General features: G+C 44.7%; 2 protein-coding genes across 2 annotated transcripts; one reads left to right on the top strand and one right to left on the bottom strand.

The window, feature by feature from the left end:
* Positions 1-4: 4 nt before the first annotated feature.
* K441DRAFT_602314 (acetyl-CoA synthetase-like protein) lies at positions 5-2246 on the top strand (the record flags this gene model as incomplete). The annotated part of the gene is made up of 5 exons (XM_067645263.1): positions 5-304; positions 358-622; positions 917-1059; positions 1182-1946; positions 2028-2246. 5 exons carry the CDS (start codon positions 5-7, stop codon positions 2244-2246), a joined length of 1692 nt encoding a protein of 563 aa, XP_067508709.1.
* Positions 2247-2463: 217 nt separating this feature from the next.
* K441DRAFT_652555 (pyroglutamyl peptidase-like protein type I) lies at positions 2464-4275 on the bottom strand. The gene is made up of 3 exons (XM_067647388.1): positions 4198-4275; positions 3885-4055; positions 2464-3573 (listed from the first exon to the last, which is right to left on the bottom strand). The coding sequence occupies exons 2-3, from the start codon at positions 3969-3971 to the stop codon at positions 2860-2862; spliced, it is 801 nt and encodes a 266-aa protein (XP_067508708.1). The 5' UTR covers positions 3972-4055; positions 4198-4275; the 3' UTR covers positions 2464-2859.
* Positions 4276-17840: the final 13565 nt, after the last annotated feature.

Here is a 17840-nt window from a genome sequence, read left to right as displayed (position 1 = left end):
CACCATGGTTGCAGAAGCGAGTGCACCGTATGGTAAACGCCTTCTTCCTCCCCTTATCACTCACTTCGCCAAAACCGATCCAACGAAAGTCTACGCGTCGATTCCCCGATGCAACGAGGATCTTGCCCAAGGTTTCCGCGATATCACCTACGTGACTTTCGCCAATGCGATCAACAAAGCAGGATGGTGGCTTGAAGGTCGTTTGGGGAAGTCCAATGGCGGGTTTGAGACGTTTGCGTATTTAGGACCACGGGATCTGAGATATGCAATCTTAGCTGTTGCGGCTATCAAGATTGGGCGCAAGGTATATTCTGCACGCCATGTAGCTCAAACTGAAGATGTGCTGATAGAATCCAGGGGTTGATGCCTTCACTGCTCGCATCGCTCGAGGCCCAGACGCATCTTACAAAAACGACGGATACTCGTGCATTCCTGTGCGCAAGGCCGCTTGTCCTGCTCACCGAGAGACTTCAAGAGGCAATCCCGGGATCTGCAATGATTATAGTTCCGGAGCTTGAAGATTGGCTTGGTGAAGAAGAGGTATCCGAGTATGAGTATAAGAAAACGTGGGAGGAGGCGAGAGAAGACCCTTTTGCGGTTTATCATACGAGCGGCAGTTCGGGTTTGTTCCCTAGGCTCTTTTTGACTCCAATCAAGACTTGGTGAGATCCAAAAGGTGGTAGAAGAAACTCCTGCTTCAGGAGTCATAAGCCCTACCCGGACGTATTTCCCAGTGGGATAGCTAAAATGAGGATACTCAGAAAATTACTATGGAGACCTGAATTTCTTCCCAAGGTTATGCAGCGTCGGCGCAGAGCAGTTCCAAGCTCATATAATGACCTTTTCCCCTCCTCTTGATACAATACACGAATTCAATTGAACTTCCTTTGCGCAAATCAGCTAATGTCTAGAACAGGCTTTCCTAAAACTGTCACGATCACAAACGAAATGATTGCAACAATAGACGCTCACCACCTGCTCCCACCTACCGACGGGATCGCTGGAAATACCGTGTTGTTTGAAAACAAGCGTATTTACGGGATGCTACCGATCTTTCATGTACGTATTCCGTGGACCTCTTCCTTTCCGCAATACTCTCCACGCCTAACTTTCTTTGCTCCCTCGCACATTACCCCCATCTCCCCACCGCCGTACATGGCCCCAAGCTAACGCGTGAAAAGATCGTTGGTTGCTTAACCGCTCTCTCGTGGGCCCCGTTCTATTCAATGATACTGGTCCTCGGCCCACCTGACATCCCCGTCACCGCACCCATCGCCGACGCCGTCCACAGGTTCGGGAACGTAGACGGTGGCTTCTACTCGCCGGGGCTGGTAGAAGAACTCGCCGCAAATCCGACCTACCGTGACAACCTAGCTAATCTAAACCTAATCGGTTTCGGCGGCGCGCCCCTAGCGAAAAGTGTGGGGGATTGGCTGGCGAAGGTAGGAAACCTAAGACCGATCATAGGGAGTACGGAGGGGGGTGTCTGGGTAACTGTGCCGACTGTTAATTTTGTCCCCCACGGCCAGAAAGCAGAGTGGAAAGAAGAGCACCAGGGGAATCCAGCGGATTGGGAGTACTTCCGCTTCCATCCGTACTTCGGTGCCCGTTTCGAGCTTGTCACGTCCAACCCGGACCTCTACGAACTTATTGTCCACCGCACGCCCGAGTCCTACAGTTACACAAATTTCTTCAAAATTAAAGAACTACCCAACTTAACCGAGTTCAGGAGCAAAGACCTATGGAGTCCGCATCCAGATCCGAGGAAGCACGAAAAGGGATTATGGAAGTATATGGGCCGGACAGATGACTTGATTTTGTTAACGGGGGAAGTGAAGATGTATGCTGCATCTGCTGAGGAGCATCTTAGAGCTAGTCATGGGAAGATTAAAGCCGCGTTGATTGGTGGGGCCGGCAAGAGCAGACCATTTCTTCTCTTGGAACTTGTGGGTCCTGAAGGAGACCGTATCCCCCGGAACGGATTGAAGAAAGGCGAGAAGGTTGTTGGAATCAATGGGCAGAAGAAGACGGATGCAGATCTTATTATAGAGGAAATCTGGCCAGTTATCGAAGAAGGAAATGAACATCTTGTAGCTGAGACACGATTGTTGAAGGAGCTAGTTTTCATCGCGACTGAGGAGAAACCCTTTGTGAGATTAGGGAAAGGAAGTGTGGATCGGAGGAGCACTTTCAGACTGTATGAGAAAGAAATTGAGAGTATGTATGCTAAGATTGGGGTTTTGTAATGAACTTTGGACCGGCTCCTAGAACGCTGGAGGATAAAGAGAGTAAGTAGAAGAAGTATTACGGAGTTTCCATAGTAGTCGTAGATCTTAGAGGTGCTCGGGAAGTTGTAATTGTCGCTTGCGAGAAGATTCATGTTTGCTCTTACATTGCAAAACCTCCTGTGAACACTAAAGACAGTGAATTGATAGGACTAACGATGAAAATGTTTCATCTTAATGCGTATATTCAAAATTCACCCGTGGGCTTCAGGTGTGAAAATACCTAGTTTGATCTTATGAATTCACTTATAAATCTAGAGTGAGTATAGGAAATCCCTAAGGCCAGATTACCCAACGTCATATACGACACACGCAACTAGCCCTAATTGATCATATAAGAAGGGAGATGTACGGGAAATATGCTAGAACCGCAAGCACGGGGACTGAATGGTTTATGAATAGAGAAAAGAGATATCTTGGTAGAAATAGTGAAAAAAACCACTTTTATGTGATTGGGCGCGGGATATACACAGACCCTTGTTCATTCCTTGCGTAATCCATTGTCAATAATGCAATGAAACTCATAATTCGACTATTTGCTGCCGACCCGTCAGCCGAAGTGTTGTCTGAGGTACTACGTTACTTCCGAGAAATTCGCATCGGTTTCTTGACGTATCCCTGGAATGTGCTCTCCGTCCGAATTCTCTTCGGTACTATTCCCGGCACCAAAATGTTTATTGCTCTCTACCAATGCTCGAATCAATGCACACGCTATCTCTCTCCCTTGGTCTAGCTTGTCCTTCGTCGGCAGATCCGGCACGTGTAGGAAAATAACTGGTCGTTCTTTTTCGCTCAATTTGTAGTACTCCGCCATGCTCGTATAATAAATGAACCCGCACAAGAAATTTCCCGCGTCTTCGCTAGGCCGTACGTCAACGTCGAGATGGCTGAGCTCCTTGCGTAAACGCTGCCATACATCTTCAGTTTTGAAGCCGGTTTTCAACACTGATGGAAGGTTTGGCCACTGCTTTTTTGCTTCTTCATCGGTGAAGTGGTAGCCGTCGACGTCGGCAATGGCACCATAGCCTATTCGGTGGGCACCTTTTTCAAGAGTATAGAATGTCCGGCCGGTAGAGAGCCCAATATGTAACACAATATCCGGCTCTGGGCAGATGTTGCTAAGAAGCGGCGGGACGACATCGAGGACGGACTTATATGCTACACGAATAGGCTCGTGGTGAACGATGATGTGGATTGGTATTGGATGAGCTTTCGTAGCCGGAATAATGGACGGAAGGGTTGAAGCGATGGACCAAGAAGAGTTAACGGGAAATTTGTGGAGGAAAGGCTGCGTATGATGTTACTCTAGGAACTTGTCGAATATTTTGGAATGGGGAAAATAACAGTACGGATNCATGTAGAGCTTAATTTCTCTTTCTCTTTCCCATTAAGAGGAAATACTGTAAAAAATGCTTTTATAATGTTGATTATAAATGCCTCGGCCTTCTCTAAAAGGTGAGGCGCTAGAAATCAAGAAGGAGCTTTAGAAAAAGGTACTTTTGAAAAAGGAAATATCATATAAGACCTAGGCAGGCAAAATCTAAAGGAAAACGTGAATGATTAAAACATTGCCGCTAATAAGTTAAAATATAAGCTTACACCAAAGCCAGTAACAAGAACGGTGACAAGTTTCTCAGACTTCTCCGGAGGAGGTTGTGGCGCCGTAGCTTCCCGGGATGGAGGCATATCGAATACCAAGTCACTGTCACACGCAATTGGAGGGTGCCTTCTTAATACTATGAAGTCAAAAAGAAGAGATATGGTCAAAAACTTGGAGTGGACAAGTCAGCAGAGCCTGACGCTGGGAATAAGTATTTGGGACAATCGATGACGTAACTACCACTGGGAATAAAAATTTTTTTTCTATGATTCTAAATAATGAAGGGGGAGAATAAGGATAAGTAGCACTTACCTTTACAACGAATCTGGTCGGTAATGCAAATTGTTATGGCGGGGATGGAGCTGATATATCAACTCCTGTTAAACAACAAGCTCAGACGCGATTCCGTTTTGCCTGGGGCCAGACCTTCTTCCGAGGTTTTGCCCAGCGCTAATCTTACCTCAGCAAGCTCAGACGCGATTCTGTTGGTCCGGATTTTCAATCGGTCCGCAAGCTGACTAACTACGTTTGTGCGAAACCACCAGAATCACGTCTGAGCGTGTTCCGCAACGGTTCCTAGTAAATCCACGGATATCCGCGTTGCGGAGGTTGCGGATATTAGAATAACTCAACACCAATATTTTATATTATTTCCTAAAGTTGATCGATTATACAACAGAACCTAGGCTTTTAGAATATATTATTTTTATTACTTAGGTATTTTCAGGTCTTATGATTAATTTCGTTAAAAAAAAAAACGCGTTATTAGCAATTCTGTGACTATATATAACTTTATTAAACGCTAGCTAATATATATAAAACCTATATAGGTCCATAATAGCCACCCTAAAGAACCTATTATAGCCTGGCGGATATATGGTGTCCGCGTTATAGTGTATAACACCCACTGAAACCTCATCGCGCGCCAACTACTAAGTCACGGATATCCGGGTAAATCTACCGTATGCCGGCACCAAAACCCGCTAGGCGGAGAGGGAGGAAGTTAAATAAGGTGCTAGAACAGCCGCGGCTGCATTAGGTGTTGGATAATCAGACTTAGAGGAGTTGTAGAACGGACCAGGAGCGACGGCTATAGGACCTTTAAGATTAGCTTCTTGCGCTTCGCGGAGAGAGTAAGGCCCGGCAGCTAAGCAAGGTTAATAAGGCTATTGCTTTTTTATATCCGTATCGCGGACGTGCGGAGCAGCTTGAAGCCCTTAGGTGGCTGCTGTTTAAGAAAAAAGATATAATACTTATTGCAAAAACCTTATTTGGCAAGAGTATGATAATGTAAACAATGCCATGTCTTCTTCGGGCCTTAGTAGTAATTATTATCTTGCCACTTAATGCGATTGGCGCGGAGCAGAAGGCAAAGATTAAGGAACTTCCTGGAACAAGGCCGGTTCACGTATACGCCGAGACAATATCCGCACGTCTTTTACGGGAAATCCGCATTAGAGTATACACCCATATTTTAATATCGCCAGAGCTGTTAGTTGGCAAAAGGTTCTATAAAACTCTTACTAACCCTACCTTTCGTGCGCATGTTGGCTTGGTAGTAATTAATAAGGTGCACCTTGTGGCTAATTAGGGGGGTTCATTCCGGAATTTGTATACACAGCTATAGAAAGTGCGGTCGTTATTGGGGCGGAAGCCTTGGTTTGCTTATACTGCAACGCTTGATAATATAACGTTTAAGATTGTTCAAGAGCTGGCGGGCTTTCGAAATAATATTAACATAGTGCGGATATTGATTGACCGGCCAGATCTATTAATTATTAGAGAATACATTAAGCGAGGAAATAAGAAGTCCTTTAAGAGCTTATACTTTGTTATAGACCGCGCGTATACCGCTACATCCGCCGAGTAGAGAATCCAATACACGCCAACTCCCCACCGGATCCCAAAGACAATTATCTTTCTTAATTCAAAGGACCTAATATTACTGGGCAGGGACTCAATTTGTTTGTGGTTGGTACATTACGGGTACTAGGAAGCGCAGGCTAGAAGAGCTATTTAGCTTTATTATGCATCGTTAGCTATTGCGGATAAAGACAGACTATATAAGGAGTTTAGAAAGCCTAACTCGGAAATCCGCATTCTGCTCTCCTCTGACGCGCTTGCCTATGGCGCTGATATTCCCGACATCGACTGTGTTGCGCAGTATTGTATGCATAAAGACAAGTCCGTTAACATGATGTGGCAACGACTTAGACGCGGTGCTCGTGGTAGTGGTTAAGTAGGTAAGGCGATATTTCTAATTGAGGATTGGTATAAAGGTCCATGTGAGGATATTGCTGGGCTAGCCAAAAATCGCGGTCGTACTGGTAGAGCCTTCCGATCTCAGCCAAGCCAACTTAGCCGCGAATATTGTGTCGAGCGACAGGTGCTACAAGAGGACAGGGCTGCTGATTTTGCTAGCGATATATCTTCAAGAGTGTCTATGTATAGCGATGCAGATTCTAATCCGTCCGCATCCAGTGTAGGGTAAGAGCTTAGTCTGGGTGGAACATCCGTAGTTCTACCTGCGGATATTCTACTAAAGAAGCCGGCGCGGCGCCCAAAGACTGAAGCCGAGAAAAGAGCAGCTCTCTCCCATTGTATGTATGCTCTTGTGAATGAGGAAAAGGGCTGCTTACGAAAGATTATATTGGAGAACTACAAGGAACAGTCTCCGTCTACTAGTGGCCAGGGTTGTTGCTCTAACTATGATCCTACTTTACGGGCTTTTAAAGAGTTTGATATCCGTAAGCCGCATATAGAGGGGATTCCAAGGAAGATGCAACAAAAGGCCTTTGCCGTAAGTATAAAAAACTGGTTCTATAACTAGATGGAGAAGAAATATCAGCACGCTGTTTGGAATCCGACCTTAAGCTACGTTATATCCGATAAGCAAATTACCGCCCTCTGCGGCTGCGCCTGGTATATAACCAGCCATGAGGCGCTTAAGAGAAACCTACCTAATTGGAATTGTAATCAGCTTGGTAATGATCTAGATGAGTTTATTACCTTTATTTAAGCGGAGGTAGAAAAGGTAAATTAGGTAGAGAGCCAGCTATTAGCGTTAGCAAGTAAATTAAAAGATAGCGCAGAGCGGATATTACCACGGTCTAGGGTAGCGGAGAGGCGTACAATATTGGCAGCTCAAAGTCCGCAAACATAAGTAGCCCAGCTACCTCAATCGATATCCGCCGAAAATCCACATACAGGGCTGCTGATACCATTACCTTCTTAGTCTACATCTAGCAGGAACGTGCAGCTAGCTAGCCCAAACTCTAGCCAGCAGAACACCTCTAGGCCAAGTACACCAAAATCCCACAACGGATGTCAGTCCTGGCAACGCGACGATCGGGTCCAGTTTTTAACGCAAGGCGGATATCTAGGATCTTAAAGTTAGGCCCGCTCTTAGATTTAACATTAGGCCGGGTATCAACAGCCCTGGGGCAACAATCAGCGTCAGTTATTGTCCGGTATTAAGTATCAGCCTCTTAGATATTAGGGTCTATACTACAATAGAAATCAACTCCCTACAGCTCCCGGATATCTAAGTCTACACTATAGTATTAGAAACCAGTCTCTGGGGTAGGCTAGGTATTATAGCTTACAAGGCAGCTCCGCATCTCAACCCTTAGAACAATCCCGATATTAGAGTTCACAGCGGAGCATTAAGTCTCAGCCTTCAGAGCAATCCGGATATCAAAGCTCACAACGCAGCATCGAATCTGAATCCTTAGGGCAGTCTGAGTATCAGAGCTCACAGTGTAATACTGAGTCTCAACTTTTAGACAAGCCTGAGGTTCAATATTCGCAACACAGCACTAGATCTCCGATCACGAAAAATCCCAAAGTTTAAGATCCGCAGTATAGCACCAGTTCCCAGGTAGTAGGAAATCCGGAAATTCAGAATTCGCAACACAGTATTAGATCTCCGCTCCTAGAAAATCCCGAGGCTCAGGATTTAAGTTGCGATACTAGATCTCCGCTCCTGGGAAACTCTGAGGCCCAGGGTTTACAGGCTAATGCTTAATCTCCGCCCTCTAAACTGGGCGCAGTTCAGAATTCGCGTACTAATGTTCGATCCCCGCCTTCTAAATTAGGGGCAGCTCAGAATTTGCAGCCTAACGTTCGATCTCCGCTCTCTGAGCTAAGCGCAGCTCAGAACCTACAGCCTAGTACTCGATCTCCGCCCTCGGTTTTGGATATGACGCAGCTATCAGGTCCGCCTCGCAGCAAGAGAAAACGAAAGGACGTGTCTATGCGCTTTGAAAGTGAGAAATCCGCTTACCAAGTAAACCCAATATCCGCTTATAACCCTTCTCCAGCACCTCAGCCAAGCAGTGATTCTATATCAATGTCGCTTCGTAAGTCAACTAGACGGCGCCCACTCACTTCAATTAGTAGTAACTTAACTGTAAAGGATTTGCGCGTTACAAATAAGCGTGTACGAAGTGGTTAATATTTACTAAGGTAAGTTATAGCGGCGATTATTCGTTAGCGAGCTAATTTAATAAAATTGGCAGCGCGGATATTTACCTTTAATCAACCTCCGCACCTCTTCTTCCACCAACCTTCCGCCTTACAGCACCGCACCGTAAACTTTACCGTTGTTGTTTCATCTACTGTCCATTAGCATACCACTATCTATAATGCCTTCATTTACACCTCTAAATACGTCCGACAGCCATTTAGTTGAGGAACTTGATATGCGCGACGTTGACGATGAAATAATTAAGGACGCTTTTAAGGACGCTCTTTCTTTTACTGATCCTTTAGAGTTTCTGCCTAGAGAGTAAGCTTTCTAATACGAAATTATGCCTGCAGCTAATATAATTTTAGGAAATATGTACCAAAGCATTCTTTGTTGGATATAGCAGAGCACCGTAATGATACTATTGTAAAATCCGCTGGAAATCCGCTTACCTCTTCACTGCCTGCCTCTTTGCCGCCTACTTCTCTACCGCCTGCCTCTTTGCCACCTGCCTTTGAGCCGCTTATTACTCCGCCTGCTACTTCTAAAAAGTTTGATCCTTGTCGTGCTTCTGCTTCTCTTAAGAGGCAGGCTAATAGAATTGCTGCGCAAAATGTTTAGTACAAGATGGCCTTTGAATCGTATGTGTTAACTATACTATTTTAGTGTCTTATCTATTAATTTACCTCTTATAGTAACCCAACAGAAATATTAGAGATTTTAGATGATGATAAAAAGAGCAATCTTAATGACGCCGACTCTCCTAAAAGCTCTCCTCCATCCTCTTACAATCTCCGCAGCCCTTACAAGCTCCGCAGTACGTAGACGGCCTAAGCTATAACGTCGGATATTGACACGAACGAGCGCCTTCCTATTCAAGTGCCGTTAGCAAATAAATGGTACACCCCGAAAGCTGGTGCTTAGGAAAATATAAAAGAAGCTCGTCAGCGGATATATACCCACGTCCAGAATATTGAGGGTAACTCTGGTATNCTGCGTGATCCGCCATGCGCTCTATGCGTTAAGNAAGACTATGAATGTNGCGTTTACAAGCAGAACTNTGGGCCTNACTTTGGAGGTGCATGCTNAAGATGTCGCTTAAGTGGCAGGTCGTGCGAAAAGGTACATGCTAATAGTATACTACTATCCTGTCAGCTAACACGTATATAGGATAGTTTGCTAAGATCGGAGCCGGTCACACCTCAGCGTAAAAAACGTACGCAATTAGCTTCTGCCAGTAATCCAGCCGGAACGCCTACTAAGAAGGTATAATATCCGCATTTTAACAATATAGATATTGCTGATATCCGCATAGCTTCGTACCCGCACCATCCCCCCTCTAGAGACCTCCCCTCCCCCCAAGACTCCCACTCGCAGTGATATACGCAGCTATAGAGGCATCCGCTCTGTCGCTGCTCCTNNNACTCTTTNACTAATTCCTGGCACGCCTNGTGCTGCTTCTNGTACTGCTGCCACTNCTGCTGGCATGGAAAATGTTAGGGGGTATTTAGCAATTGCTGTTTTTGCGCGCGTTAATATAGTTTGTAAACGGGTGGCTAAGGTAGCAAAAGATGTTCGGGCTATAGATCACCGGTTAAGTAAGCTTGAAGGTTCTCTAAGTGAGATAAAGGATAAGCTTGCGTTTATAAGGCGTGGTATTACTACACTTATACGCAACGCTGGGTTACCGGATATAGAACTTGAGTAGATACAGGTTAGCTATTTCTGGGGGTTGGCTGTTATTATGGGTTTAGAGTAATAAAATAGTAACTCTTACCTCTCTGCTACTACATATATAGGAATTAAGTCTCTGCCTTATATTTTTTAATAGATATACTTAATTAATATTGTAATATCCGTATAAGCTAAGATAATGATATCCGCATAAGCTATTTGTTAGTGAGCTAATTTAATAAAATCGGTAGCGTGGATATTTACCTTTAATAAACCTCCGCACCTCTTCTTTCTCCACCAACCTTCCACCTCACAGCACCGCACCGCAAACTTCATCATTGTTGTTTCATCCACTGTCCCTTGTCATTCTACCATCTACGATGCCTTTATTCACACCTGTAAACGATGTNAATGCGAACAACAGCAGCNAGGCAGTTNAGGAACTNGATATGCGCGAAATGAACGAGGATGCTGTTAAGCACGTTATAGCTGCTCTTACTAAGCCTTTAGACCCTGTTCCTAAAGAGTAAGCTTTCTAATACTAAATTATACCTGTAGCTAATATGATTTTAGAAAATATGTACCGAAGCGCTCTTTGCAGGATTTAGTAGACGACGAAAATATAGATAGAACGAAATCCGCTAAAAATCCGCGCACCTTTTCGCTGCCTGCCTTTCCGTTGCCTACATCTTTGCCATAGACCACTTTACCGTCTACTTCTTCGCCGTCCGCCTCTCTGCTACCGCCACCTAATGCTTCTAAAAGGAGACTTGATAAGGCTNGTTTGTCTTCTTTTCTTAGAAAGCAGGCTNAAAAGGCTGCTNATACGAATCTNAAGACCAAGATGGCCATTNAGTCGTATNTGTTAGTCATACTGTTTTAATGTCTTATTTACTAATTTACCTCTTATAGTAACCTAAACATTTATNAGGTTCCTTNAGATAGCGAACCTTTANACAGCGGCAAAGATGAAGATCTTAATGACGCCGACTCTTATAATCTCCGCAGCCCTCGCAATCTCCGCAGCCCTCACAATCTCCGCAGCCCTTACAATCTCCGCAGTACCACGAACACAAACGAGCGCCTTCCTATCCAAGTNCCGTTAGCGAATAAATNGTACACTCCAAAAGCTGGTGTTTGGGAGAATATNAAGGAAAGTCGCCAGCGGATATTGACACANGTCNAGAATATTNAAGGTAGCTTTNGTNAGCTGCGNAATCCGCCATGTGCTCTATGCGAGAAGTATGGCCACAAATGTCGCGTTTACAAGAAGGACTCCGGGCCTTATTTTGGGGGTGCGTGCTCAAGATATTGTGTGGGCGGCAGGTCGTGCGGAAAGGTACATGCTAATAGTATACTATTATTCTGTCAGCTAACACGCGTATAGGAAAGTTCACTGAATNNAGAGCCGATTANACCTNAGAGCAGAAAACGTGCGAAATNAGCTTCTGCCAGTAATCCAGCTGAAACGCCTACTAAGAAGGTATNGTGTCCACATGTTAATAATACGGATATTGCTGATATCCGCATAGCTTCGTTCTCGCACCATCCCCGCCCACGCCACCACGCCTCCCCCTACTAAGGCCTCCCCCCCTATTAAGACTCCCACTTGCAGTAGTACGCACGGCCGTAGAGGCACCCGCTCTACCGCTGCTCCTCCAACTCTTTCGCCAATTGCTGGCACGCCAGGTGCTGCTGTTGCTGCTGCCGCTTCCGCTAGGTCTGTTGGGGTGTATTTAGCAATCGCTGTTTCTGCGCGCGTTGATATAGTTTGTAAACGGGTGACTAATATGGCGAAAGATGTTCGAGCCATGGACCGCCGGTTAAATGAGTTTGGAGATTCTCTAAGTGAGATAAAGGATGAGCTTGCGTTCCTAAGGCGTGGTGTTATTGCACTTATATGCAATGCTGGGCTACCAGATATCGAATAAGTAGATATAAGTTAGCTATTGCTGCGGGTTGGCTGTTGTTGCGGGTTTATAATAATAAAATAGTAGCTTTTACCTTTTTGCTACTACATACGTAGGAATTAAGTCTCCGCCTTATATTTAACAAATATACTTAATTAATATTGTGATATCCGCATAAGCTAAGGTAAAGATATCCGCATAAGTTAAGATAAAGATATCCGCACAAGCTAAGATGAAGAGATTTATATATCTGCACCATAAAACGGCTAACTGCTACGTTATATACTACGCATTAAGAAGATCATACGCTGGCTAGAATTAATATTAGTAAAAAGAACTAGCTTAATATATTAAGATAGAAACGTACCATAAGCCCAAGCATTTAAAAGTCCTCTGGCATATCATCTGTAGCCTCGTCAAATCCGTCCTCATAAGGGTTGTATAGTAAACCGCTAATATAAGACATCCGCATATTAAAATCAGCAATGCCGCCCTGTAAGAGCCGCTCTAATTTAAGTTGAAGAATAGCAGGCGCCTTAAACCCAACGTCCCGCACACGCTGACGCATAATTAAGTCCTTAGCAATTATATTTGCAAGGGACTGGATATTAACCGCGGGAAACTTAATCGTATGATCGGATATCGTCCGCTCACCAAACGCGTCCTTAAACTCAGTATAAAGAGGTCCAGTATAGCTTGTGGTAAGAACACTCCACCTAAATAGAGAGTCTACTCCAAAGGTTGAGTTTCCGCGTGATCGGAGTAACTCCTTTAGCTGAAGATTTAGCAGTTCATTAAGTCGATCAGCTTCAAAAAAGCTATTTAGCTCTCCGCGATTATTGATTAGCCTATTCGCTAGTACAGCCCGCTGAAGCACTAGGTCACACGCCTCCGTTGCAATTAACCTCCAGAAGTACATCATTTCAGATGCGTAGTTGTTGCTCCTTAATCCGGCAAAGTAAAGGCAAAGGCGGGCAATTGCACGCTTCAAAAGGCCGATATCCGCATGCTTAATAGCGTATTTNAACACTTTATATGTTTCAACCACCTNTAGATACCGAATATGATTAAAGAACTCCACGTCGACGATCCGAGCAGGCTGGCTTGTAGTAGCGGAGCTAGGCACCGCAAGCAATTGATCCACAATCTGAGAACCTCCGCGGGTAGAGGGGTGCGGAGGAATCAATTTGTTGGCCTCTCAACCGACTTCGGAGCTGAAACCCGCTGCGCGGATATCCTCAATATGCTGTAGAAACTGCTCGGGCGTTAAGGATCCAATGTATCTTTCGACCGCACCTTCTTCGTAAATGTCAAGCCTACCGCGGATATATGTTAAGAAGAGCGCAACAATGCGGGCATTAAAACTGTGCAGTACTAGCTCCTCAAGATAGTGAAAGGGAGGGCGCTCTACAGGAATATTTCGTCGCCTAAGGTGATTTATATAAGTGTAGAGCGTAGAGTACTGCTGCGCATATTGCTCACCACCAAAGAAAGTCCTCATAATTGTATATAGGAAGTTCAACCGGAGGTACCAAAGACCTAGAACAGGTAGTACCCAACGGTGGCTATTATATGGGAGCGCAGCCTCCGCCCGCTCCCGCTTACAGGCGCGGATAAGCTTTGCGGTTTTCTAATCACCGTATACCAGATATAATCGGCCCTGGAAATCGTTGTCGCGATTAAGTTGTAGTTGCTCCAGGAAGATCGTCTCAAGTACGCGGTAGTTGCCACTTATAGAAGCCTCGCTCTCTATAATAGGGCCCAGGTTTATATGCGTTGTCTTTGCGGATGGTAGAATGTTAATCTCCGGCATACGCGGATATTTAAGCTCGGTATTAGATTCGAAAATACCATTTACAGCGGCCGGATATGCGCTTCGGAGAGCATCCGCAATCACAAATATNGATATCTNATTTTGAACGCTGTCATATATGTTACCTGGCGCCTNAGCAATATCCTCAATCCGAAGCTNCACTCGGTCATNNAGNATANTTTNAAGAAGGCCACCGGGGGGAATANAAGATCCGCGGANAAGCTTTCCAGTAGTATGGGAATNGAAAACACCAGTGTCTCCGATTAACTNATNTCGTGTTCGCTNAAGGTAGTNAAAATTGTCGTATATAACATAGATATNATCAANAGTNGACATTGATTNGAGGTNAGTCTTCAANAACGTTAGCACCAGTATATCCGCCGCTGGTATTATGACCTTCCTTAGAGCGTTCAGCTAATCCCATCTTCTGGCAGTTCAGCGTCTTATATCCGTTAATAAGTCCTAGTCCATGAAGCAGTGATAGAACCCGACGCTTTACACCCATGCCTTAAAGATGAAGACCGAGAAGCCAAGCAAAATAGTTGGCGGAGTTTCGAGCACGGCCCAACGAAAGGATAGATATAAGAAGAACAACCCGCCCTAGGTGTAGATTCCGCGATTCATCACTTCTTAATTGTGCCGATAATCCTTCCATCAGTTGGCAAAGTAGAGGGGCATATTAGCTAATTACCTTATAGCCTTATGAGAGTTGAACGTCTTTAAACTCCAGATCTGACTTCTATGGGCCAAAGATAACCGTCTTCTGCTGAAGATCACAAAGCTCTTTACGAAGGATATTTACGACCGCATTTACTAGTTCCGAATGGATATCCACAGTCTCCATAATCGTATTGCGGATTTCTTCGTCTCCTAGAAGGGTAGCAATAAGCCTCTTTGCCTTCTTCTTTTTTGCCTTCTTTTTTTGTACCTCATCTATCTTTACGCCTTCTCTTTTATCAGTATTAAGCTGTAGCCACGCCAAAGAAAGGTTACCAAACGACCATCGCCAGTCCCGTAAATGCTCTAAAATAACTCTAACCTTCTCTTCCTTTATTACCGAGCGCGATATCCGCTCGGCGGATGCTCCAGTTGGTGTTTGGATAGGCGTCCGCCGGTTAACTAATATTGTGTTTATAGAGGGGGTGGGCAATTCAATTGTTGACACATCACCCGTTCGGCGGCGCTTTCTGCTCGACATCGCGGAGGCTGATGGGGTAGATATATTGATCGATTATAGAGCTGCTTCTGCGGATCAATTTGACGGTATTTCTGAGATAATAGCTGTTGTGGGGGGGTAGATCAATTTCGTTTAAGAAGGTGACTGCTCCACATACAAAATAAGTCGCATCGCCTAATAAACCTCGCGAAAGTCTCTCAGACCATAGAATCAACTTTTTGACAAAAAAGGTTAGCGATATCCGCTTGCGGATATACGTATGTCCGCTAATTGATTCTATGGTCTGAGCTTGCTAAGGTAAGCGCTAATCCGTTTTCGGCGAAACCTTCGTAAGAAGGTCCGGTGCAAGATTTGGATTTTTATTATGCTTTAAAGCAATAATAACACGCGCAATAGCTATATATAATGGCTAAAATATCTAAAATAACCTTTATAAAGAGAACCCTATTATTTACTTTTCTATAAACTACCTTATTGCCTTATTGTTGCGGGCGATATCCGCGGGGTATAGCAACAACCTAACTACTACCTCTACCGCCCCTTCTTACCACGACTAGTTGTAACGTGTCCCGCTCCACATCGCCAAATGGCCAAAAAGACAGACGGTGCTCGCGAATCTATTGCGACTGTTTGCGGGATCCAATATATGTACTCTTACATTAGTCTGCTTATATCAATAACCTAGAGTTAAATATAAGTTAAAGACCTCCTATATTATATTTAGCGCGCGAAAGAGTTAATTTAGTTATATCTAAGCTATATAGCTTGCACTATTAGAGTATACTAAACTTCAACTAGATGGCAAGCCTGCATTAGGAAATAGAGGCGTCTCGTTCGGGGACGCCGCTCCTCGCTTACCACTTTCGCGCTACGCCCGAACCGGCTATCTTTATCAATATCCACTATAAAAGGCCGTCTCTTCACTGTCTTTCTCCGTTCACCTTCTCACCTTTTTCACTCCACTCTCATCCCTCCGTTCGTTCGCCCTCGTCCGCACCAGCCGCCCCCATTGGGCCTCGATAATTCCCTGTGACGCTTTTTTATGAGCACGGCCACCGCTTCAAAGTCGCACGGCCTTGCCTCGTCCTCGACTTTCTTTCCGTTGCTCCATACTCTCTGTCGTCTCGCTCCCATGTGGACTGCGTAGTCCAGCTTTCGTGCACTGTAATTGCTGCTGGGAAGGAGCTCCTGAGCTCGTCTCCCCAAGCAATTTGCGAACTATACGCATCTTTCTCTCCCTCGCTCCTTTCTTCTCATTCTCTCTTTAGGACGATACCTCCTACCAGTCGTACAGTTAACCTGGACCTGCCCGATTTGAGCAACTTGTTCTCCGCCCCTCCGAAATCTCCGATGGCATTACTACGTAATGCCTTATGTATGTCTGGACTAATGAATGTATGGCGCTCGTACCGTTGCCTCAACTCCGATTATCCTGGACTGCCCCCCGCCCCCTTGGGCGAATAGGCTAGCCAATCCCGCACTATCCGTTTCCCGCTCGGGCTGGACCTCTCGGTGATGACGTGGACCATCACTCACATGAGACATTAATTCTTTCTCATGACCTCTACGTTGCCCTCATAGTCCTAGGAGGATGCTCCGCCTCGTATGGAAGTGTCTGGCGTGGGTGCAACGTTGTAGTGCAACTAGCGGGGAGCTAGGCCCGGAAGCTATCAGCTGGCAGCTAGGCGTTGGGTGTTGATGGATCGCGAGACATGAGTGGAGCCAACTAGTCCAACGATCCAACCGGAAAGGGCCAACCTCGGTGAGAATTAGGCATTCATGCATTGTCCAGCATAGCCTCGTCCGAGATTAAGGGGGTGCTCGATGATCGAAGAATTGGCTGGCAATCGGTGGTTTCATTCGGATAGAGATAGATCTTTAATCAACTGAGAGATGCGGAGAACGGCCAGGAGGGTTGCTTACAACTTCTCCTAGTCAACCTTCCGGAGAAGCTGTGCATGCTCTTGTTAATGAAGTCTCTGCGGCACCCGTGAGTACGACATGCGACGGGCTGAGCTCCTAACCAGAACAGTCCCGAAGACGCCGATGGCGATGAACTATGCGACGCCGTCATTACCACCCCCCGGCTTGGGTGACTCCCTCTGCACTACCCCTCACGAGTAAGCTTCTCGAGAGTATTGTCGGCAGCGTTACGTGACGTAGCCTCTGCTAGTTCAGGGGTTTGGTGCAGCATGGTTGGGTCACAGGGCGGTGGGTCTGATATTGGCTGGGAGGCTTAAGGTATAGTAGCCTAAAAAGAATAGATAAAATCTAGTTAAGGGAATTACAAGACACTTAAACTAAATAACCAATATAATATAGATTCTATAAGTTATAGAAGCTTTAGGTATAGACTTTAATATCTCTTTAAATAAGAATCTAATAGGCTATTTAAATATATATATAGATATCGATATATAATATCTAGATATTAATTAAAGCTCTGCCCTAGTCTTAGCTAAGTTAATAAATAAATAAAATGCTAAGGAATATTAAATATAAACTTACTTGCTTTATATCTAAAACCGAGGACGGAGACTAAATACTAGGCCTGCTAAAGTTACGTCATATTTAAAACTAAGGGCGAAGATCAAATATTAGATAATAAATTCTAAGCGGCATCTAATTTAGAAGACGGAGATTAAGTATTAGCCTATAAACTCTAAGCCTTAAAGTCTCTTAGGAGCGGAGATTTAGTATTATAACTTAAATCCTAAGCCTTAAATTTTTCTAAAAGCAGAGATCTAATACCATATTATAATTTCTAAATTTCTAAGTTTCCTATTACCTAGGAACTAGTACTACGCTATATATTTTAAACTTTATAATTTTTTATAATTAGAGATTTAGTACTATATTATAAATATTAAACCTTAAGCTAATCTAAAAGTTAAGACTTAATAAGCTCTAGTA

Source organism: Cenococcum geophilum, assembly GCF_001692895.1.
Source record: "Cenococcum geophilum 1.58 unplaced genomic scaffold K441scaffold_4, whole genome shotgun sequence".
NCBI lineage: Eukaryota > Fungi > Ascomycota > Dothideomycetes > Gloniales > Gloniaceae > Cenococcum > Cenococcum geophilum.
Note: the sequence above shows the minus strand (reverse complement) of the source record. Positions and strands in the feature narration are given on the sequence as shown.